Source organism: Perca flavescens, chromosome 1 (genome assembly GCF_004354835.1).
Source record: "Perca flavescens isolate YP-PL-M2 chromosome 1, PFLA_1.0, whole genome shotgun sequence".
NCBI lineage: Eukaryota > Metazoa > Chordata > Actinopteri > Perciformes > Percidae > Perca > Perca flavescens.
The window spans coordinates 39,085,896-39,110,468 of record NC_041331.1 but is presented as its reverse complement, the minus strand read 5'-3'; the positions used below and the strand labels follow the sequence as shown (position 1 = coordinate 39,110,468).

The window sequence follows — 24,573 nt, the reverse complement described above, 5'->3', positions numbered from 1 at the left end:
AGTCAGCATGCCAATTGCACACTCCCTCAAAACTTGCAACATCTGTGGCATTGTGCTGTGTGATAAAACTGCACATTTTAGAGAGGCCTGCAACTGTTAGTTTTTTGTTTGTTTGTTTTTTTTTTTACTGACTGGTTTTCGGACCCTCCCTCCCCCAATACAGTAAAACTGCACATTTTAGAGTGGCCTTTTATTGTGGCCAGCCTAAGGCACACCTGTGCAATAATCCTGCTGTCTAATCAGCATCTTGATATGCCACACCTGTGAGGTGGATGGATTATGTTGCGTATATAATTTTGTTGCGTGTAAGTAGAATTTTTAAGAATCGCCAATCCCTAATATTGAGGGATATTTAGACTATTAATGGGTTAACTTTTGGTCTTTGGGTACATTGGTATAAAAATACCCAGTTCCTTAGAAGGTGTCTGAGAAATTCTTAAGGTTCTCTTAAAAATGACAGTCGATGTGATGAATCAAATCTCTTTTGCCGACTTCACGACAAGGTTGTGTGAGTGAATACTCGTTCGTTCATCATGTGTCCAAGTCCTTATAGTCAAATTGCAACAGAAGCAAACTCAGCTGAATGGGTTCCATTCAGATCTTAACATTAAGTCTTTTACTGTTATATGTCAACAGGATTCAACAAGACATTTCACCTGGCTATACCCAATGTTTACATCTGTTGTGGTATTTATGCAAATTAGCACATATGTAATTAGATTATGCAACGTATGCCCATGTTAACCAACTATTTAAAAAAACTTGCAATACATTTTTTGTTTGTCCTGATGTAAGTAATCAATTCAGTAATTTTCATGGTGATAGCTAAAGGTTGAAATGTTTACCTTATTCACGTGAGAAAAAGAATGAATAGGCTATATTTGGGTCTTTTTTGAAACTTTCCCCTAATGGGATTCTTCAGGGCTTTTTTTTCCTTACTCAGGACACATTGAGGATACAAAATCAGTTGAGTTTGCTTCTGTTGCAATTGTCTCAGTTGACTCTCAGCTGAATTTCTCTTGTTCTTCTTCTTCTGAAAACCTCACAACTTAAAAACACATTTTCACCTAAATCAATACCTTGATTAAATCTAAATAAAACTAAATTGTTCCTTCCCCATAGAGTGCAGAGTTTGCCTACTTGCACCGGAGGCTATCATTTACTAGAATTAAGGTTGTTATCCCACAGCTCCTCTTCTCTTCACCTTCATAGGTTTCTGTAGGAAACTTATGTGTCACCTCTGACTTCAGAGGAGCTGCTGGGCTGTGATTGGACGAGAGAGGCGTGTTCACCGCAGGAATGCAACGCTCAGGTAGAGAGTAAGAGAGAGAGAGAGAGAGAGAGAGAGAGAGAGAGAGAGGCCAGGGACGGTGGACTATAGTGGAGTGCTGCCGGTGGCTCTCTGCGCTCTTTTATCGGGCTTTTCTTCCGTACATTGGACCTGTTCGGACTGACAGGAAGGCCATAAAGAGAAAAAAAACAACTACTGGAGCTGAGCCAGGAGTGCTCTAACCGTGCAGGACCGGGCACAAGTGAGATCACCTGCCTGGTGGCGATAAGACTTTAAGGACAAAAACAAAAGTAGATGGAATAATGTGAATCACAGCTATTGTGTTTTAATGTAAAGAAGGAAAAGTGAACTCCGCGTGAAGACTTCACTTTTTTTTTCTGCACCTGAACGTTCAGCAGAGGATGCGCCTTTTTTTCCAAAACTTTTACGCGTGTCCCGAAAGTCAACTCAATCTGATGTGATGTGTTTTGGGAACTGAGTCACAGCTGTTTGGATAGACGAGCTCTGCAGCTGAGAGAAAGAGAGGAAAAATAAAGTTCCTTAAAAGTTTCCCCTTTTAAAAAAAAAACCCCAGCAGAGAGTTGGATATGGATGGTGTTGCGTCCGGAATCCGTGTCTCGGAGCCCGCAGCTGGGACGCACTGCGCATCTGAGCTGCGACGTTTCACACCATGATGCGGGACCAAAACTGCACCTGACAACGAAGAACCTGAATCAAATCCACGAGGATCTACCATGTCCTCACTACTGACGAGGTAAGGCCGGGAAAACGCGTCTCTGGCGAAGCGTTGGCTGCCTGCAGAAAGGATCACATGAGAACTGAATTAGGATGATTTATAACAAGTGTTGAGCTTTGATGGGAGGTGATAAATTCCGGAGACAGGTTGAGCTTTTCCTTTTTTTTTTTTTTCTTCCCAGTGGCGACTGTTTGTACCGTGATTGAGTTGAATTTCGAGAAATATGTGGTGACTTTAAATATTTACACTGACTTATTTTGCTTGCAAGGAGCTGCAAAGCCTTGCATTTGTTTTGCAGTATAGTGAAGGATGGGAGGTGATACATTCCAAGAACAGTTGAGGGTTCCTCCCCCCCCATTTGGAAGCTGTTTGTTTTGTGGTTCACTTTATCACAAGAACTGCAGGAAAAAAGTGGTGGTTTAAAACATTGTTTTGTGAGTTTTCTTTGCATATTTGAAACATGTCATGTATTAGTTGACTTTTGCACGAAAGAAAGTTGACTTGAAGCAGTTTAGACAATCCTGCAGTCGCCTGTGGTGTGTGAATGTTTTCTCCGGGGGCAGAAGTCATATCCATTCTGCTGGAAGCTATACTTCCTGCCAGCGGGGTGAGGTAATCCTCCTGCCATACAGTATCTGTGATATTGCAGCTCCTGGCTCTATGTTCCACCCATCCTGCTTCGCTACCTTTATCTCCTAAATGTCACCGGCTATAAATAACCGGCTCATTTTTGATCTGCTCCCCATCCCTGCAACAGAGAACACAAACATGGGGCGGGGGCCTGCAGAGGGCCTGAATCTCTGCTCGAAATGAAGTCTTGATTCTTCTAAATCTGTCCTTTTTTAACATCACAAATTTACCTTGACCGTGTCTTCCCTCCCGGTCCTCTGGATGACTCTCCTCGGTGGAAACAATGCACGCTGACATTTCTGCACTCTGCAGAAAAAAGCCCCTTTTCCCTTTTATGGGGCTGCATTTTGCTGTAAGGTGTCAGGACAAATGTGTAGTCTGTCTGTCAGATGGACCGCTGTCAGCCTGACTGGTCTGCAGAAGGAGAAGGATTTGGCTCAGGGCACATTTTCTGTCTCTCTGATAACCCTTTGGAGGAATGTTTGTTTGGGAAGGAGCCCATCAGCCCCATGAACAGATTTAATCGGCTTACCATGGAACACTGAGCATATAGCTTCAAAACGAGGACTCTAATTTGGTGTTACATGCTATGATGTCACTCTCTCCTGGGGGGGAGGAATTTCAATGCTTTTCTTCCCCGTGGATGTGAAGCGCAAGAGAAGGACATCAGTATTTAAAAAAAAACTGTGACTCTCTGTTGACTAATTGTCTATTTTATAATTTTCTAAAAGCCAAAAAGTTATCGAAACTTGTTGATGTTATCGTCTTTATTTTACATACTCTGAGGTAAATTTTTGTAAAAAATGAAAAGCTCTAATTTTTTTTTATAGATGTAAGAGGCTCTCACTCTAATGGGCCCCAGATGCACCCGCAGCTTTTGATCCACAGTAAAGTTATAGAGTAGTTAGTCTCGCTTTCCCAGACCATCCACACGCTGCGGATCGGATGAGGGTCTGGCTAGTCCACACAGCATTCTGGGATGGGAGAATAACGTGCTCTGGTTTATTGGCATTTGTTTAAACCAATCCCAATCGTCTTGGGTGGCGCTAAGCTCCGCGGAGTTGCTGTAAAATAGTCGTACAGATAGTCTAGCTAGCTGCTTGGATTTACCCTGCAGAGATCTGAGGAGCAGTTAACCATAGTCTTCAGAAATCCACCAGAGGTTAGAACGCCAACACAAAGAAAGAGGAAGGTGACGGACATCGGCGAAAACACATGCATCCAGGGGAATTTTCTGCGACACCGGAGCTATCCCAGAAGTGGAACGTCGTGCATATAGACTATAGAGTAATAAACTTAACCTGATTTAGAGTTAATGAAAACAACTTAAGGTAGCACATTTATTGAGGGTGGTCAAAGTTTGAAAAAACAAAAGCATTTGCCCCAGGTACAGAATGTTCAAAATACTACATTACCCATGAGCCTTATTTGCTATGGTTAAGAAGGCAGTCACAGGGACAAATCACAGCTGTAGTGAATTCAAAATGCTTCCTTGTTTTTATTTTTTAAGATAATTTTTTTCCGCCTTTCATTTTTGACAAGACAGCTAGGTGAGAGAGGGGGAAGACATGCAGGATATCGTTACAGGTTGGCTTCGAACCCTGGACCTCTGCATCGAGGCATAAACCTCTAAGTATATGTGCGCCAGCTCTACCCACTGAGCCAACCCGGCCAAAATGCTTCCTTGTTTTATCTGGAAAGAAATCATTGCACCAAATTTTGCCGAATTCATCCAGAATATAGCCGGAATTTGAAGGTGATCTGATTTAAACAGCTGAATGATTCATTAGGTTTCAACTAAGTGTGAGTTTTAGCTTCTGCTTGCTGTTAGTGGTACACGTTACAGACTTCAAAGGTCTTGATTGTTTGTTACTGAAATGCACCGTGGGAGTTGTATTTAACATTCAAAAAACTTCTTACGGTTTTATTTCAGCCGGTTTGTAGCTCTGACTTGTTCAAAAACTGCTGTTTTCCTAACAGTTGCTCACCGTTTTTACTGAGGATTCAACCTGTAGAGTTTTTATGTCCAAGTGCTCCAACTGTCAGTCACTAGCCTTGTCTAAAAGAAAGCAAAAATGCTGCATTACGCTAATGTCGCTGCTGTTGTTTAAATCATTGTGTATAGGTACAGTTTGTAAAGTTTTATCACTTGGGGTACATCATTGTAGTTATGGTAGTTAAAAAAAGTATATATGCACAAAGAGTACTGCAAAATGCCTGGATGGAGTACTACCTCAGCATCAAGGTTTTCTACACAATAATTCTGTTCTATACCTTTTGTCTGTGTGTATATTCAATGGAAAGATGCCAGTAAGTAACCCCATCACAGATGTCTTAATAACACCACACAAACTTCCAAAATAGAAAATGAATTAATTGATTTTGAAAAAGGCAACGAATGGGAAGAACAACAGGGATCGGAATCAGTAGCACACCCGTTTCTCAATAGGTCTTTTTCATACTGATATGTCCCAGTAGAGAATACCACAGGTGTAAATAATACAATTTATGATGGCTGAATTCCATTTAGCTGCTTCTGTTTCATGGTCCTGGTATTGTGCGTGTCATTAGTAACATCCCTGCGTTTCCTACTATAACGAGTCAAAATGTTGTGAATGCTGTGAAAAAGACCCCCCACAAACTGTTATCGTACAAAACCTGCAATTCCACAACTTTCAAACTAACAGAAGGTTAACACATGAAAACCACAGTTGCATCTTAGTTTGCTTAAAGGTCCCATGACATGGTGCTCTTTGGATGCTTTTATATAGGCCTTAGTGGTCCCTAATACTGTATCTGAAGTCTCTTTTATATAGACCTTAGTGGTCCCCTAATACTGTATCTGAAGTCTCTTTATATAGGCCCCCTAATACTGTATCTGAAGTCTCTTTTATATAGGCCTTAGTGATCCCCTAATACTGTATCTGAAGTCTCTTTATATAGGCCCCCTAATACTGTATCTGAAGTCTCTTTTATATAGACCTTAGTGGTCCCCTAATACTGTATCTGAAGTCTCTTTTATATAGGCCTTAGTGGTCCCCTAATACTGTATCTGAAGTCTCTTTTATATAGACCTTAGTGGTCCCCTAATACTGTATCTGAAGTCTCTTTTATATAGACCTTAGTGGTCCCCTAATACTGTATCTGAAGTCTCTTTTATATAGACCTTAGTGGTCCCCTAATACTGTATCTGAAGTCTCTTTTATATAGGCCTTAGTGGTCCCCTAATACTGTATCTGAAGTCTCTTTTATATAGACCTTAGTGGTCCCCTAATACTGTATCTGAAGTCTCTTTTATATAGACCTTAGTGGTCCCCCTAATACTGTATCTGAAGTCTCTTTTATATAGACCTCAGTGGTCCCCTAATACTGTATCTGAAGTCTCTTTTATATAGACCTTAGTGGTCCCCTAATACTGTATCTGAAGTCTCTTTTATATAGGCCTTAGTGGTCCCCTAATACTGTATCTGAAGTCTCTTTTATATAGACCTTAGTGGTCCCCTAATACTGTATCTGAAGTCTCTTTTATATAGACCTTAGTGGTCCCCTAATACTGTATCTGAAGTCTCTTTTATATAGACCTTAGTGGTCCCCTAATACTGTATCTGAAGTCTCTTTTATATAGGCCTTAGTGGTCCCCTAATACTGTATCTGAAGTCTCTTTTATATAGACCTTAGTGGTCCCCTAATACTGTATCTGAAGTCTCTTTTATATAGACCTTAGTGGTCCCCTAATACTGTATCTGAAGTCTCTTTTATATAGACCTCAGTGGTCCCCTAATACTGTATCTGAAGTCTCTTTTATATAGACCTTAGTGGTCCCCTAATACTGTATCTGAAGTCTCTTTTATATAGACCTCAGTGGTCCCCTAATACTGTATCTGAAGTCTCTTTTATATAGACCTCAGTGGTCCCCTAATACTGTATCTGAAGTCTCTTTTATATAGACCTTAGTGGTCCCCTAATACTGTATCTGAAGTCTCTTTCCCGAAATTCAGCCTTGGTACAGAATTACAGCTACTAGAGCCAGTCCCACAATGAGCTTTCCTTAGGATGTGCCATTTCTGTGTCTGTAGTTATTGAGGAGGAGAGAGGGGGGGCAAGGTGGAGGGTGGGGGTGTGGCCTTGACCAACTGCCACTTTGCTCGTTTGAAATGATGATGTCTCTCTCTCTCTCATGGGTGGGCCAAATTCTCTGGGCGGGCAAAGCAGAGAAAGGGGAGGTAACCTTGCTCCTTATGACCTCATAAGGAGAAGATTCCAGATCGATAAGGAGAAGATTCCAGATCGGCACATCTGAGCAGAGCAGGATACCCACTATATAGCCACTGGGGGACCATAGGCAGGCTGGGGGAACACATATTAGCGTTAAAAAACCTCATAAAGTGAAATTTTGATGCCATGGGACCTTTAAGTTATTAATTCTGAAGAACAGTTGGAAGAATCCCCCTCACGTCATCATGTCAACATCCTGCTGCTCTAAATACTGTTTCCCGGTCACTTTGAAACCAGGTTAGGAACTTGACTGGCTTGTATACGCCGACCTTTGCACTCTGTCAGAGAAAACGAAGAAGTCAGACAGTTACAAGGTTCAGTCAGATAAGAGTTTACTGCTCTGTGTTTGTGTCTCTCTGCACAAACCCGATGAAAAGCCTGTGCTGTTAGAAAGGTCTGCTTCAGAGCAGGATTAGGGGCTGTGGTTTTTACACAGTTAAGAGTGTTTCAGTGTCTGTCAGCAGGATGTTTTAAAACCCTGTGAAAGAATTTCCGTGAAATGTGATGGACACGTCGGCTTTGCGCCAAGGAACAATTGATTAGGTTTTGGTGGTGATCCAGATCTGGGACTTTGCTACCGGACCATTAGTGTTTCTTAGCTGTAATTATGGAACTGATGGAGACAGAAACCTCAGAACCTCCCAGTCCTGCGGGCACATTTGCAGCTTCTAGACCAGTAATTTAAATAAAAAATTTGAAGTGTAAGGTGTATTGTGTAAAGCTTGACAAGAAGTCATTTTTTTTTTTCTTTCAGATTTCCATACAGACGTCACTGTTGACATGCGTCTGGTAGAAGACGCCTCAATCATGTCTGCCTTTTTAACATTTATTTATCCCGTTTTGCCTGTTATCTTCGTCACAATATTACTTGCGTGCATCTCTGCATGTTTCCCATGTTGCTACCATGACTGTAGATGACCTGAGAGGCTCTGGTTCAGTCAAAGTGGCTGTGAAAAGATAATCTCATAATCCCTGAGGTATGATGGTGTACCAAGTTTGTTCTCCCTGTCGTGGAAGGAGTGAGTTAAATGCTGCGAAGGGAAGGGAAGGGACCATAGTTGAGCAAGAGGCTGAGTCTCTAGATATTTTGGCAACAACAAAACTAACAACACAATACTAATGTCTGTCTTTCATTTAGCCATTTACCACAACAGTCTGGGCGTTTTGTCCCAATATACAACGGCATTCGATTTCATTTTTGCTAAAATGTTTTGAGTCTTCAAGTGAAGCAGCTGCTGAGACACAAAGACCCCCCCAACCCCCACACACACTTGTGTTCAAAGTGGCACGTTTTGTCAATGCGTGTTGACCGAGGCCACTGAGCGTTCGATTGTTGCCTGCCTCATTCATAGTCACTATAGACCCGGGGGTGGTGGGGGGTGGGGGGGGGTCAGAGCTGACCACAGACCCTTCACACTGAACATCTGTTAAGGGTTGTGTCAATCCATTCACCAGCGTGCTCCATATAACCATCGGACCCTCCACCGGCCTCAACCCCAAAACGCTGGGTGGGTCATAGCTAAGTCTCCAGGCGGGTCAAAGGTTAAGACCCGCCCCTGGTTGGAAGACATATTGCTTTTTCAAACTTGGTGGGTGTGCACACCCAGAAGGGGGTCACCATACAGAAACACTTGGCCTACGATCCCACACAAAGAAAGTGAAGGAGCAGAGATCTGCAGTCAAGTGTCTCCTGTGTTGACGTAACTCATACCAGGTCAAAGGACACATTCTCACCTGCAATGCACTCCTAATCAGGGCACCTTAATTGCCTCAATGTAATTGATGCATGATTACAGCATGGAGCTGTTGTTTATTTGTTCAGGGTGGGAATGTGAGAGCTACCTGTCTGTCAGGGTGTGTTTCAGCAAAGCTTTGTGAGTTCAGTCATTACGGAGGAATTATCTGGAGAGCCTCTTAACGTCTGCTGCGGAGGCTGGGTGGAGACTATGTTGCCTGTCTGACTGTCTGTATGTGGACTAGGGCTGGGCAATATAAGGATATTATATGGATATATGAGACTAGATATTGTCTTAGATTTTGAATATTGTATCATAATAAGGGATAAGTGTTGTTTTTCTCCTGGTTTTAAAGGCTGCATTACAGTGAAGTGATGTAGGCTTCTTTTCTGAACCTACCAGACTTACTCGCTGTTTTGTTAATTGCCTTTACCCACTTATTCATACTATCCACATTATTGATTATTTATCAAAAATCTCTTTGTGAAAATATTTTGTGAATGCACCAAATGTCAATCCTACAAATATCGACACAATATCGACATTAATGTATGTGGTCAAGAATAGTCTACATCACACAACACGACATTCTACTTCAAGGATTGTTCATGTGCTGCCGGAAATTCCGCCGAATCACGCTCTTTTCGGCCGGATGTCTGTTTCCTTCCGCTGTTTTTGTGTTGCCGTTCTAAACTCCAGTGGATTTCTGAGGACTATGGTTAACTGCTCCTCAGATCTCTGCAAGGTAATTCCAGACAGCTAGCTAGACTATCTGTCCAATCTGAGTTTTCTGTTGCACGACTAAAACAACTTTTGAACGTACACATGTTCCACCAAAACAAGTTCCTTCCAGAGGCTATTTTGCCGGCATTGTGCCCGGCGCGTAGCATCGCCCAAGACGATTGTGATTGGTTTAAAGAAATGCCAATAAACCAGAGCACGTTTTTCTCTCATCCCACAGCGCCGTGGAGGAAGGTCTGCCAATGCAAGAATATCGTGATATTTGATTTTTCTCCAGCTCTAATGTGGACAGATCGCACTTTGTTCAAGTGTCAGTAGTAGATGGGATTTTAGTGGTGGTTTTCATCTGGGACTTTCATCATAAGACAACCAGAGTTTCTCAGTCATATCCAAATCTGCATCCAAATACTGTACAATGGTACCATACATACATGGTAATAGGAATTAATTAGATACATGTGCAATATATTTCCGTCACATCGGTGCAGTTGATCATAAGAAAACAGCTAAATTGTTCAAAAAGGCCAACGTTAAAAAAATACTTAAATGTTTCTAGATCAAAAACAGGAATTAATTATTTTTCTTAACGATTAATGTACCAATTATTTTCTTGATGAAATGCGTGTGTGTTGTTGCTGCCGAAAGAGCGGTCTAAAAAAACAAAAAATGTCAGAAAACGTTAATAATTGCCCATCAACAGTTCCAGGAGCCCAAAGTAACTTCTCCAAATTTCTCGCGTTGTCAGTCCAAAATCCTTTAAAAAGTTTAGTGTGATAGAAAAAACTACACCCCAGAGACCCCCCAAGGTTTAACCGCGCAGCCTCTCTCCCCCAGTTTTCCTCTTCCGTATGATGTGTACACCGAGTGAAATATTCAAACTTAAGACTCTAGTGCTGTGTCTCAAATCTCTCACTACTGTACAGTTAAGTATGTTCGAAACGGTTGCTTTTCAGGAATTTGTTGTAAACATTTTCAAATGCTAATTTGAAATGGTTTGACGAAAAGGTGACCAATAGCAATTATCCAAAGAGAAATTGAAATGATGAACAATGGAGTGTAGGATGGTGGAGGGTCCAAGCGGCCGAAATGGGTTTCCTCAGGAGGGTGGCTGGCGTCTCCCTTAGAGATAGGGTGAGAAGCTCAGTCATCCGTGAGGAGCTCGGAGTAGAGCCGCTGCTCCTTTGCGTCGAAAGGAGACAGATGAAGTGGTTCGGGCATCTGGTAAGGATGCTCCCTGGGCGCCTCCCTAGGGAGGTGTTCCAGGCACGTCCAGCTGGGAGGAGGCCTCGGGGAAGACCCAGGACTAGGTGGAGGGTCTATATCTCCACCCTGGCCTGGGAACGCCTCGGGATCCCCCAGTCGGAGCTGGTTAATGTGGCTTGGGAAAGGGTAGTTTGGGGTCCCCTGCTGGAGCTGCTCCCCCCCCCGCGACGCGACACCGGATAAGTGGACGAAGATGGATGGATGGATGGATGGAACAATGGAGAATGTTTCTGCCTGACAGAGAGGACTCGCTATTTTGAGTACATAGTGTGTTTTCACAAGTATGGCCAAATACAGGGGATGTATCCTGACCCTGTCCTCGAGCCTCTCCATCTCTCTCAGCGACCCTAACCATCCCACAGAACACCACCCTCACCCTATAGTTCCTGTATCTTGAAGCTACTGAACAATTGATTCTGTGATTTTGTTTGTGAATTCTCTGTAAATCTTTCAGTTTGTTACATTTCAGAGAATATTTTCGAAAAATACCCAACACAATTTCAGAGCCATGTTCAGATCAAAGCTAATTGGCCTGATGGTTTCAGCCTCATTCTGGTATTTGGTTAATGATAAGGGTAGTTCAGTGTTGTGTGAGTCGGGCGGGGCTGGTGTGTTTTTTTTTTCTTCTTCCTCGGTAATGAGAGCGACTAATGTCATTAAAAATAAACAACTAGTCTCGTATTGATTAAAGCCATTTCCCTCCCCCTGCCCCGGAGCTATTCACTAATGTGCTGCTCTAGTCTTAATGAGAGCAGGCGGAGGCGGACTGACCCCTGATCACCTCTGTAAGGGCTCCTGTAGGGAGGGGGCCAACTAGTCAGTGACCAGAGCTGCTGTCTTTTCATGTTCAAAAACATTAAGCCAAAGATCAAGTGAAAGGGAGATACATGACTTAATCTTTGTGGATTACAAGAGTATTACAAAATTTTGCTTTTTTAGAATCCAGTGTTGCCCCCCCAGTGTATTGCAAGCCTGGTGGCCCACCAGGCCTAAATTTCTCCCCACCAGGTCTAAGCCACTGGGAATACATTTTTTTCATGTATTTTAAGACTCGGTTGGAAAGTTAGACGTAACGTTAGTCATATTTTCAAATCTCTGACAATGTATGGAATCTGTCTTATAGCCTTTTTAAATTCTCAATTTTGGGATTCCTTCCATCATTCTGTTATCACAGAAATTACCGGGCTCTACATTAACGCTGCCATCAGTCTGTGATTGGCAGCAGCCGGGCCCTCGTCCAAAAAAAAGACACTTGCCACCGGGCTGAACAATTTTCCTGGAGGAAACCCTGAAATCTAAACCCTGCTTATTATCGCTGATGTGTAAAACATCATTGAGCATCTATAGCTTGGTGCATGAATGCAAAAACAAACCGTATCATCTGTAAAAATGGATGCTTGTCATCCAAACAATGCACCTTAAAATAAAAAGAAATTGTCCAATCCATTTTTAAGAAGCAGCTGTAACTGATTTTTGTTTACCCGACAAATGTAAATCCCATTTTCACTCGCCCTTTAGCTCTGGTTTGGTCTCCAACAACTCCTAAAGGGAAATATCTGGCTTTTTGGCTGCTAAATGCTCCACTACGTTCACCAGCTAGTCGATAATGTTTACATCTGTTGTTGTGTGCTCTACAGGTAGTGTACAGTGGTTATAATCAGCATCTATACACTGAGAACAACACTAGCGAGAGTGAAGGACATTATGCATAGGGAGTGAAGGGCTGCGGCTACTGATTATTTTAATTATCGATTAAACTGCTAATAATCTTTTTAAATAATCTATAATTGTTAAATCTATAAAAAGTCAAAGAATTGTTAAGAAATGTCCATCACAACTTCACAGAGCCAAACATGACGTCTTGAAATGTTATCTTGTCATGTTTGGTTCGACCAAAAGTCCAAATACCCAAAGAAATGGTAAATCCTGTCATTTTAGAAGCTGGAATCACAGAATATCGGAATTGTTTCACTATGTCTGCTTGTAAAATTACTGAAACGATTAATCGATAATGAAAATAGTTGCCAATTATGTTTATGTCGATCGATTAATCAAATAATAAACCCATGGTTTTAATAAAATCCTGAAACCTGTAAAGCAGTTTTGCTTTTATCTTCTGTAAAAGTTTCTAAATGTTCAACAAAATCATGTTTGGTATATTTGACGTCACAACTGACCATTTTACAAACGATCCAGGTGTGTTTTAGAAACTTTATTGCGTTTTTTCTGTCATTCTATGTGGCCGTTAGTTTCCATTTATTACCATGCAATGACAAAATGGATTAGCAGACTTTTAAAAACTAAACAGCAAGTCTGCATTTAGTTTGGTCACAGTTACCATTGTAAGGTTATGCAGTTGAGACTTTTCAAATCCATCTGGAAGTAAAGTGTGTTACCACACAATTAAACATTGACAAAAATGAATGCAGACCTGACATTGATTACAGGACTTATGCAAGTTTTTAATTGTTGTGAAAAATACACCTAACACATTGAATATAATATGGTCTGCATTTGAAAATATGCAGGGGTCAGGATGTAAGACTTGCACACACAAGGGCCCTTTAGTCCTGCAGCTGAGATGCTGGAAAAAAGTAAAATAAAGTCTGTGTGAAAACGAGAAGGCCTCTTACATCAAACATGATTTATGAACCTATTACCTCTTTCGGTCAGCGCGACCTTCCTTGTTCCCTCCGATATGAACTCCCCCATGTAAGGCCAGGACGGGAGCCGAGGTCGCTGAAGGGAAGGGCTGCTCAGCCAAGTGTGAGGGAGATGTGTATCGTTTAATTGGACAGGCCAACTACTGACCTGGAACTGATCCAAAAGGCTCTGGAGCAGTTTTGTGTTTATGGACCAGGGAGAGATAAAAGAGACGGAACAGGCAGAGAGATAAATGACAGACGGACTGGAAGCTGAAGGAGGGCTAAGTGAGATGTGGGAGAGAAGGTTAGAAATAGAGAAGATTAAGCTGCTGTAACTTTTCAAATGCAGCCTGTCTGATATATTTTTCCTCAGAGCGTGCTAATAAAACGCTTCGTCACAAAACAGGCCCTTAAACGTATGACACACTTGTAAAGCAAAGTGGTGCCAGGAAGCAGTCAAAAAGAGGGGCTTTCCAAGAATCACCGGCACTTCTCAGAAAAGGCACTTGTTCTTTGATGATGAATCAGAGAAAGGAAAAGACGGGGAATCACAGTTGCAGTTTTTTCCCCCGGAGGTAAAGAAGGAAGGAGGAAATTGGTGGAGCAAACACAACAGAGACTCAACACAAAGCTATTTGGAGGTTTTATCTAGTAACACCTCAGAAGGGTCTCCGTGGTAGGTACTACAGTTGCAAATAATTGCTTTTGACTCAGTTTCGATATGCAAAAATATGCTGCTTTTGGTCTAAAAATGAAGCCGATAATACGTGAGATTTATTCTGCTATCCAAACGCATTCATCAACAGGTTTGTATGATATTGTAGGAAATTACGGCAAACCCCGGCCGGTCACATGATAGACTCGCATTGCCAGACCTCCCTCCACAGCGCGGTGGAGGAAGGTCTGGCTAGTCCACACAGCGTTTCGGAATGGGAGAAAAACGTGCTCTGGTTTATTGGCATTTCTTTAAACCAATCACAGTCATCATGGGCAGCGCTAAGCACCGGACGGAGCCACGGCGCCGCTGCAAAATAGGAATAATAGGAAGGAACTTGTTTTGGCGGGAGATGTGTACGTTCAAAAGTCGTGCAACAGAAAACTCGGATTGGACAGATAGTCTAGCTAGCTGTCTGGATTTACCCTGCAGAGATCTTAGGAGCAGTTAGCCATAGTCCTCACAAATCCACCAGAGGTTAGAACGCCAACACAAAGAAAGAGGAAGATAACAGATATCTGGCCGAAAAGAGGGACATCGTGGATGTAGACTAGTCAAATAATGACCGGTCACATGACAATTAACTTCAGCGGTCTTTCACTCCGTAGCAAAGAAGGCGACCTTTGAGGGCGAATGGTGTCCAGCGTTCCACACTCAACGTTTTGACCGTTTTGGTTGCAGCATCTGGGTACTCGTAGCACTATGTGCTATAAATCAATTAATAAATCTATTGGTCACCCTTTACCTTGGGGTCTGTGGGTTTCACAAATATTTAAACAGTGACGATTCAATTTCATCTGACTTTAATCAAGGTAAATAGCTCAATAAAACCTTTTCTAATTAGCATTTGAAAATGTTTACATTAATTTGCTGAAAAGCAACCGTATGGAACGTACCTGTACAGTGGTGCGCGATTTGAGACACAGCACTAGAGTCTTAGGTTTGAATATTTCACTCAGTGTAAACATCATATTGCTTTTTTCACAGAACAATCCCAATTTAAGGTCAATGTACTCACTTTTTGTTACCTTTTTACAAGGGCGTAACTTTAGGGCCAACACTGAGGGGGTAGAGATTTCAACTTTTGAGCAAAACACTTCATTTCCTGCAATCTAGTGATTTTTTTCCCACAACAATTTATCAAGTTATAGTGCAAATGTCTATATTTATTTAAAGGAAATAATAATAGGTTTTTGGGGTGGGTTGCACATAGCCTGGCTCCGCCCTCATACGTTCTTCCGCTCAATTTTCATTTCCCTTCAGTACAACACCTGGGTTTGCGGTATATTCTTGAGTTTTCTCCGGTCAAATCTTTACCGGTCCAATCAGTGAACAGAGGGAGTGGCTGAGAACGATGACGTTGAGGTCGTGCGCTAGTTTGAGTTGTAGTTCCGTAATGGCGGCGGAGAAAGATGCGAGCGAAGCCATTCGGTCCGTTGTGGCAATGCTGCCGAATATCCAGAAGTTAAAGCCAGAGCAAGACCAATCTTTGCTGAGTTTTGTTGGTGGCCATGATGTTGTGGTCCTCCTCCCCACGGTTTGATTATCCAGCTCGCTCCGCTAGTGGTGAAGCAGTTGGTTAAGGCTAACGCTAGCGATGCTAAGCCGATAGTTGTTGTTGTCTCCCCTCTTGTTAGCCTGGTCCAACCAGACAGTACGTAGGAGGGCGGAGCCAGGCTACCAGAGTGGCTCTGGTCAGAGCCAATAGTTTTAAACTTCAACAGAGTACCCGCCTTAAAGGAACACTTGTCAGTGGAGATTGGCCAGACTCTGTACAAATGAAATGTACCAGAGTCTGGTAGGACCAGGCTTTATTGGGGGGATTGTAACCCCCCTCCCCCCATCCCCTCTGTAAATTACACCTACTGCGTGCCTTGCTGTGTTTGCTAAATCTCCACCTAGTAAACGTGTTAAAAAAAGGCTAAGTTAGCGGCTGTAATTGAGCTCTTATTCCAATTATCAGTGAAATAAAAAGGCTTCATTTAAACGCAGGAGGTGATACAGATGCAGCAGGTTTTTCAGCATATTCTTACGTAACGGAGGTCAACAGTTGGAGAGGGGTGGGTGAGGAGGGGGGGGGGCAGAGGGGAAATAATGATACTTACTGGATGGGGGGATTCCTGCCCACGGGGGGTCACAGTAGTGTGGCAGCTTATTTGTGGATATTATCAATGACCTAAAGACCTCTGTTGTTTGAAGTGTCAGTCGTGTCTTTCCTGTCTGTTTCTCCCATTCTCCTTCCTTATAATAATAATAATAATAATAATAATAATAATAATAATAATAATAATAATAATAATATATATTGGTGTGTTTTACATGTTGTGGTTAAAACTGTAGTCTTGACCGAGACTAATGGGATATTAAACTGAACTTCGCTGCAGAACAGACACTGTATTGTCAAGCTATTTATTTCTTCTTTCTTTCTGCCATTGATAGTAGAACTGCACAAAGTAACGCTGCCTCTCTCTCTTTTTGTCAATTATTAAGGACGCATGTTGTAGGAGTAAACTTTATTGGAATTTTCACTGGACAACCATCAACAAATCACTGTGCGATTAATCAAATTTTAATCGTGATTTCGATTTTGGCTCCTAACGATCACAAAAACAGTATAGTAGAGTATTCAAGAAAAAGGATTACATTTACATACAGCACATTATGCTTTGCAGATAAACACTTTTGTTTTGTCTTGTGTTCTGAATGGAAAAAGAAATTTCAAACAGGAAATGTTTTAAGGGAAATTTCACAGTTCAAGGTGTTTTCACTGTTGACTTGTTTAACTTTTCCACAGTTTTTTAAGTTAAAAAATTGCAACATCTTTCCAAAAGTCAATTAGTAATCGTGTTAAACAATTGTGTGTGACAGAATTGACGAAAATAATCGTGATTATGATTTTTTTTTTCTCCATTATCGAGCATTCCTACAGAAGATTATTACTTGTTTAAACCATATTCTGACTGTACAGATCTGTTACATTTAGGTCAGTTCACACATGTTTTTAGTAATCCTCCTGTTCTCCTTCTCAAACACCTCCGCTGTAACAACTTCTACATCTTCGCCTCGGTGTTCCTGCGTGTATGATATGTAAAAGGATGAGGGCGATGTTACCAACCGAGCGACTGACGCTGTTTCTTTCTCTCCCCGTTCTGCAGGAAGCTGTCTCTCTGCCAGGCCCTGACCTTTGCCCTGCTGTTGGTCGCTCCCGTCTGCCTGTCGTCCCCTCAGAGCGTAAGTAAGACCCTCCTTCATTAACACGAGTCGCTGGAAGGCCGGTCGCAGCTCCTTCTAATGACGTAACCAGGGTGCAGAACATACAAGAATCAAATCCCCCTTTTCAATACCATGGATATAGTGCCACTCGGCCAGGCATGCCGAACCACTTATTAATGAACACTAAATATTCAATGGAAAATAATCTCAAAATGAAATAGCACAACGTGGTGTCAATATAAAACACAGCGCTTTCATGCTGGAAACGCTTGTTTGTCATCACCGCATGACGCTCACTTTTCCTGGCTAAACTCCACTACCACGGCCCCTGGCGGGGCCTGTAGTGTCCCGGAGCATCATTTCAGAAAACAAAAGAACTACATTTCTGTGGATGTTGATGTATCAATTAATCGAGCACTCGTCTCAGCTCTTAAAGCTGCAATATCTCCTTGCAACCCAAAGAGTAATTTTCCACTTTCAAATTGCTTCATTAAAATGATTTTGTAGGCCTGAAATGGTGTGACTATAGTACTTCACCAGAAATAAGCGAATATTAGAGAAAAGCTGGAAAAAATAACACCACTTTTTAATAACACTGAGGCTGAAAACCTCCATAGAGCTTCATTATGTATTTGCATCATGTATCCCTGAGGACAGTCTCTTTTTCACATTACACATTGTCATTTGATATTTTGGTAATATAAGAATGTTTGTTTAATATTCAATTAAATAAAGTTGAATGTCTTTAAAACATAGTTTTGAATTCTATAACAACATAACAGAGCTCCTTATGTACTCACATAGATTTAGTTATAGGCAAGAACTCAGTCGGCAGCCAAAATGTCAACCCGTCTGTCGTGTTATGTGCAAATACACTAAGATAATAGCTAGATGACGGCGTTTCAACTGCACCATGGGGCCTTGTAGTCCCAGTCTGTCGGGGCCCAAGGCCCTTTCCCACAGGCTCCCCACTTTCTCCTGCATTTATGTCCTCTTTTTCTTACATCTGACAGAGTTAAATGTTGTCATTAAGCTAATTTGTGCAGAGAAACCCCGTGCTCTCAGGTTCCAGAGAGGAAACTCCAGCTAATTTAGAGAATAAACCAATCACAGCCCTTTGACCAACATCAGCTCAGGTCTGGCTGCGTGCTGATTGGATTTTTTCTTTCGCAGCGTGTTTGTCTTGGGACGGTATTTTGTCTTGGAAATGGTAACGTTCCTGTGAGCCGGCATCCTCTCGGTCTCTCCACGCTCTGATTGCTGCTGCACCACCTCTTCTCCTCCGGCCACAGCGTCCATCTTTCATCACTGTTTGTCTTGTTGTCAGGCAGACAGCCCGGACCGTCTCTCAGGCCTATACACCAGCCCCCTGCTCTGTAACATTAGCACAGGAATGTAGTGGAGGGTCAACACAACAAGATCAGCTTTTCATTTTCTGCAAACCGAAGCAATGCCACTTTAAGGAAAACAAAACCGTCAGTCCTCCCACGTTTTAATGACTTGTTTTCGATGTTTTAGATTGCTGAAACTTTTTCTGCATTCAGTCATCATCGCAGCTGCACTGGCAACGCCTTCTGTTGTCCACATTTTGGCAAGTTAAAGATGAGAACAAGAAATAGATCATGAAATGCAAAATATGAGACAAAGAGCCAGTTGTGACCAGTTCAGTTCAAACTACGGATGCATTTTTCCTTTTGCTAAAAGCTGAAAGTGAACACAAAGGCTGTGAAGTGTACAAATGCTGTACTAGTAGTAACTTTTGTTTGTTCTGATAGGGAAATTTGGTTTAATCCCGGATTCGGATTTATGCTAGGTCAGTTACTGTCTGAGGTTCAGTTGGTGGCGGGTCACAGCGCCTAATCAGTAGCCTGAATGACCAGCAATCAGGCTCTCCAACAATCGGATGGATTTCTGGCAGGCCAGAAATTCTGGTGGTCTGCCTTGCAGCAATCTGAGCAATTCTACGTAGGGCTGGGTGATATTACGATATATATCGTCAAAACAATATAAAAATGTCTATCGTTTTTATTTTTTTTAATCGTTTCTATCGCAATGTAAAAAAAAAAAAAAAAAAAAACGGCATCGTTATGGCATTATTTTTACGTCACTTGGAAGACGCTTTATATACTAATATATAATACTAAGTTCTTTTCATTTGTCAACTATTTAATTTACACAGGAGTATACAAAAATAGGCATTACCATGTGGGTATTTCGTATAGAAATTTTCTGTTTCAAGTTTATTTGTCACATGCATAGTCATACACTTACAACAAGCAGTGAAATGAATTCCTGAATCCACTCCACCAATCTCATAACTAATAACATAATTAAGTTATAGAATAAAAGTCGAGTTAAAAACATGAATAAATAAGAAGCTAAAAATAAAAATATACTACCCAGACACCCCTACTCATAAATAGAATAAAACCTTGTACTACTAAAGTGCTCACTAAATTAGATCCAGGGCTTAAAGTGGAGCAGATGAGCAGTTTGTCATGTTTTGATTCAGGAACCTAACGGCTTGTGGATAAAAACTGTGTATTGAAATAAAAGAAAACATGCTATATTGTGATATACAGTATATTGTTATTAAGATATGCATACGACCTACGTATATCGGGATAGGAGATTTTGGCCCTACAGTTCACAGTAAAACTGTAGTCTGGACTGAGACTTGTCTGACTGAAGAGTCATTTTTAAGTTAATCTATAAGTCTAAACTTTTTGCACAAAATCAGATAATTTAGTTTGTGGTCTCTGTCTTCACCAATTGGCCCCATTTGTTGCCTTTAAGGTAGCAAGTGTTAACGGCGGCAGGCTGGGAGAGCTGGTCTGCCGACAGACGAGAGGACTCGTGGGAAACATCGTCAGTTTACCTGCATGTTGGATTGGATTGAGTCTCTGGCTCTTTACCTTCGTCTTTCATCTCTCTAACTATGCAGTTTCCTTTTCAGACAAGAGAGCAGATTTGTTTGAAGAAAGGGAGGGGGGTGGGGGGGGATTTGCATTGTAAAGGTCAAAGGTCACTTTCATTAATCTAGAATGCCAGCCCACCCCATCTCCAACTGTTATCAACGCTAATTTGACCGGCGGTAACACTAATGAGGGCAACCTCAGGTGACCCTGCCATGGAAAATGATGGCGAGTCATGGCACAGGAGTGTGTGTGTGTGTGTGTGTGTGTGTGTGTGTGTGTGTGTGTGTGTGTGTGTGTGTGTGTGTGTGTGTGTGTGTGTGTGTGCGTGTGCGAGTCTCAGGTTTGTTTTCCTCTCGCTGTATCTGAAGAAACAGCATAAATGGTCACGGGACAATCATCAAGAAGTAAGTTTAGAAAATTCAACTGAAAACATTATCGCTTGTTCTTAAAAAGCCTATTCTGACTTTACAGATCGATTACATTTGTAAAAAAGATTATTTTACAGGCTAAACCGTAAATCAGGTAATAGGAAAAATGAATGTTGTTAAATGAACGTTAAGTATTTATTAGTTTGAGCTCTAGTCTTTTATTGTCAACACATAAATCAAGTGCAGAACATGACAGAAACACCCTTACGCCAAACTGCTCATTTACAGTAGAAGATCTGATTACGCAGCGGAGGATCCTGCAGCATACATTTGCATATTAATGAGGAAAGTGAGAAACGAGGAAAAGAGCTTTCAGTTGTGCTCTTATTTCTTTGTGGGCTGAGTTTTAATTCTCGTCTTGCACAGCTGATACCCCAGATGACGTTGGCTCCAGCCATTCCTGATAGAAAGGTTGTGGAGTGTGTGTGTGAAGAGTTAAAGAAAGTGTGTTAGCCAGCTCCTGTATGAGAAACCGGTGGGAACGCTGCCAGTTTCAGTCCTCCTCCAGGGCAAACACTCTGGAATGTGTTTGAGGAGCGCCATTGAGATTTCTCTAATCACTTTTATTGTTTGGCTGTGATGGTCCGGATCCTCCAGGCTCACAAGGTTATTTATTTTTTTATCATCTACTCTTTCACTTCATCTGCCTGTGTTGGATTCTTGGCTATAAATAACGTGGGTCACACATAACTCCCCCCAACACACTTTCCTCCCTTTCACAAATGATATCCCATCATTCTGCCAACACTGTAGTCTCTCTGTCTTCCTCTTACACACACACACACACACACACACACACACACACACACACACACACACACACACGCAGGGACTGAGCAGTTGACAGCTTTGAACATGCAGGCCAACGCTGCAGAGCACCGAGTCATGTTGTCCATAACTGCATGGCTCCACAGAGTCCAAGAGGCACAATATCAACAGAAGTAGCAGCCCAGGATAGAAAGTGATCAGTGTGATGTCTGACAATATTGACAAGTGTGGGGGAAGTACCTGAGCTTCCTGGAGGGCTCCTAGGAAGCTTTGTGCTGGGAAGAGTCACAATAAACATATGTTTATTGGGTTTATGTTTATTGTCTATTTTGTTACTATTTTGTTATATTTCCTATACTGTATTTGTTAATATTGTGAACATTTGACATCAATAATTGTGTTCAGAGTTGTGAAAATGTTATTTATGTGTCTATCTTACCAGTGGGGAAAGTGTTCAGACCTTTTACTTAAGTAAAAGTAGCAATCTCACACTGCCAAAATACTCTGTTGCAAGTCCTGCATTCAAAATGGAAGGCGTGCTTTAATGCAGAATGAGCAGGATGTGTTCTGTTGCGGTTTGTGAACACAACATTCAAAGTCAGCACCTCCTCCGCGGTTTGCTTGCCTGCGGTTGAAAGCCAACCCCAGATTCACTCTCGTTTTGGAACGAGCTTTGTCCGCTTGGCTTTTTTTTTTATCTCGCTATAATTACGTATTTTTGGCGCTGTATGCGCCATTTTCGTAGCTTCCTCTTGGATGCGTCCTTATGATCTGGCACCTAGTCGCTAGGATTTTTTTTTATCAAGATTGATGCCCAGAAATGACCCGAACAAAGCAAAATAAGGCAGGCAGAGTGCAGATACAGACACCCCCACACACTTCTACTGGGTCATAAGTGATGATTGAGAGAGGAGATAAATAGAAGATATACTATAACTAACATGTTAAAGTAGGATTACCAAAAGAAAGTAATTGAAATACTCTAATGCATAATCTGCAAGTTGAGGAAATGCCTTAAAATGCATTTCCTATCATTTCTATATCAAGATTTCTCTTGAGATACAAAGTTAAACCTTTTATTTCATAAGATGTTAGTCACAACAGGTTATGCCACAATTGTGGTTTTGTTGTTCCATTAAGAAGATATTAAGGCTTAAAAGAGAGATTTGTTGATTGTCTCAGCCTGTCACCAGCTCTTCCTCTGTGTGTCAGCATTAAAGTGTCTCTCTGTGCCATTTGTGTCTCAGTCCTGGGTTTCGGCGTGGCATCCCTCCGGCGAGGCCTTATCAGGGCGACCGGCGCGCGCCCGGCGGCAGCTGCACTTCAGGAACGAGTGGGCGACGTGGAGCGGCTGGTCTGTCTGCTCTCGTAGCTGTGGGAGCGGAGCCTCGGTGAGGAAGCGCACCTGCATCACCAGGTAAATACCCACCGTGTCCCGCAGGGTCACTCACAGCAGTGTACTTGGGATAGGATAGGAAAAAACATACTTATTAAGTATTTTAAAGTGCGCATATTATGCTTTTTGTCTTTCTTACTTTCCTTTATTGTGTTATATACCTTTGTGTGCACATTATAGATTTACAAAGTGAAAAAGCCCAAAGTCCCCCCCAAAGGGACTTTACCATCTCCAACAGAAAACACTCCAAACAGCTCTATTGTAGTCCAGCCTTTACTTCAGAGACAAACGTGGTCACTTTGTAACACACGTTATAATGCTCGCCTAGCTGCTAGGGTGGCACACCCTCACACTCTGCTCCTGACTGGCTAGTAGTCCTTACCTAGGTACTATCAGGGCACGCCCTCATACTCTGCTCCTGACTGGCTAGTAGTCCTTACCTAGGTACTGTCAGGGCACGCCCTCATACTCTGCTTCTGACTGGCTAGTAGTCCTTACCTAGGTACTGTCAGGGCACGCCCTCATACTCTGCTTCTGACTGGCTAGTAGTCCTTACCTAGGTACTGTCAGGGCACGCCCTCATACTCTGCTTCTGACTGGCTAGTAGTCCTTACCTAGCTACTGCACGTGTGCGACTCCCAACAAAGATGGAAAAGAAGGGATATGTCTCACTCTGTAGCTAAAACAGAGAGCTGCAGTACAACAAAAATATGGTGTTTTTTGAAAATGAAACCATGTAAACCTATTCCGATATAACCTGTAAATACAATTATGAACCTGAAAATGAGAATGATATGAGCACTTTAAGTTTTAAGTATCGTATTTCATTTATGGTCCCAATGAGCCTCATAAATCATTTTAAAAGAAAGTGCAACTTAAAGCCTTAATGTGTTATCTGGTTCCTGTGGTGAAATGTAACTTGCTTAAGTACTCTACTTAAGAACAATTTTAAAGTGCATGTGATAGCTTTAGTTACTTTGCAGATTTAGATTATTATTAAAAAATATAAATCAACTAAACACATTGCGACATATTATTATAGCATCAAGCAATATATAGTTACAATCAGCTCCACCTTTACCAGCTGTAACATTGTATTATTCTGAAATGGGCCATTCTGCATATTGATTATTTTTGCTTTTGGTATTCTTAGTATATTTTGATGCTAATACTTTTGTACTTTCATTTAAGAGTTTAAATGCAGGACTTTATTTGAGTATTTTATATTACGTTTTAAATTTTTACACAAGTAACTTAAAGGACAGAGGGTATCATTTGTTGTACAGATTGTAAAGCCCAGAGGCAGTATTACTACTTTTATTTAAATAAAACATCTGAGAACTTCTTCGACCTGTTTCTAAATTGTATTTTTCCAAGAAACCTGAAAAGCATTTAAAATAATATATTTGAAATAGCATATTTGCGTAGTTTATACATATTGAAATAGAGTTGTAGCACTCAAATGCTTTACTAAAACATTTAGAATGCATCTAAATATGGAACTTTGCCAATAAAATAGTGTGTATTTTTGATTTCCAATGCAAAAACACTGGCCAAAAGTATGTTTTTGAACTGATTTTCCTCCAGATTGAATGTCATCATGCACCCCGAAGTTTCCTTACTGATCGCAGCAGTTCACAGTGAATCAGACCTATTGCGATGTTAAACTACATTTACATGTATTCATTTTGCAGATTAGTTTGTCCATAATAAACTGCAGCGTGGTTGCACTGCAAACAATGTTTCAAAAATCAATTGCTCACCTATTTCAGAATAATCTAAACAAATGAAGTCCCATTTTTTTTTTTAAATGAATGA

At 41.5% G+C, this 24,573-nt stretch overlaps 1 protein-coding gene across 1 annotated transcript in view; it reads left to right on the top strand.

The window, feature by feature from the left end:
• Nucleotides 1-1,371: 1,371 nt before the first annotated feature.
• Nucleotides 1,372-24,573, top strand: part of adamtsl5 (ADAMTS like 5) — a 44,455-nt gene continuing 21,253 nt past the window's right edge. Inside the window, exons 1-3 of the mRNA XM_028579420.1 lie at nt 1,372-2,045; nt 17,188-17,263; nt 22,607-22,776. Of these exons, the coding sequence (XP_028435221.1) occupies nt 2,026-2,045; nt 17,188-17,263; nt 22,607-22,776 (266 nt within the window). The 5' untranslated portion in view covers nt 1,372-2,025. The remainder of the gene's footprint in view (nt 2,046-17,187; nt 17,264-22,606; nt 22,777-24,573) is intronic.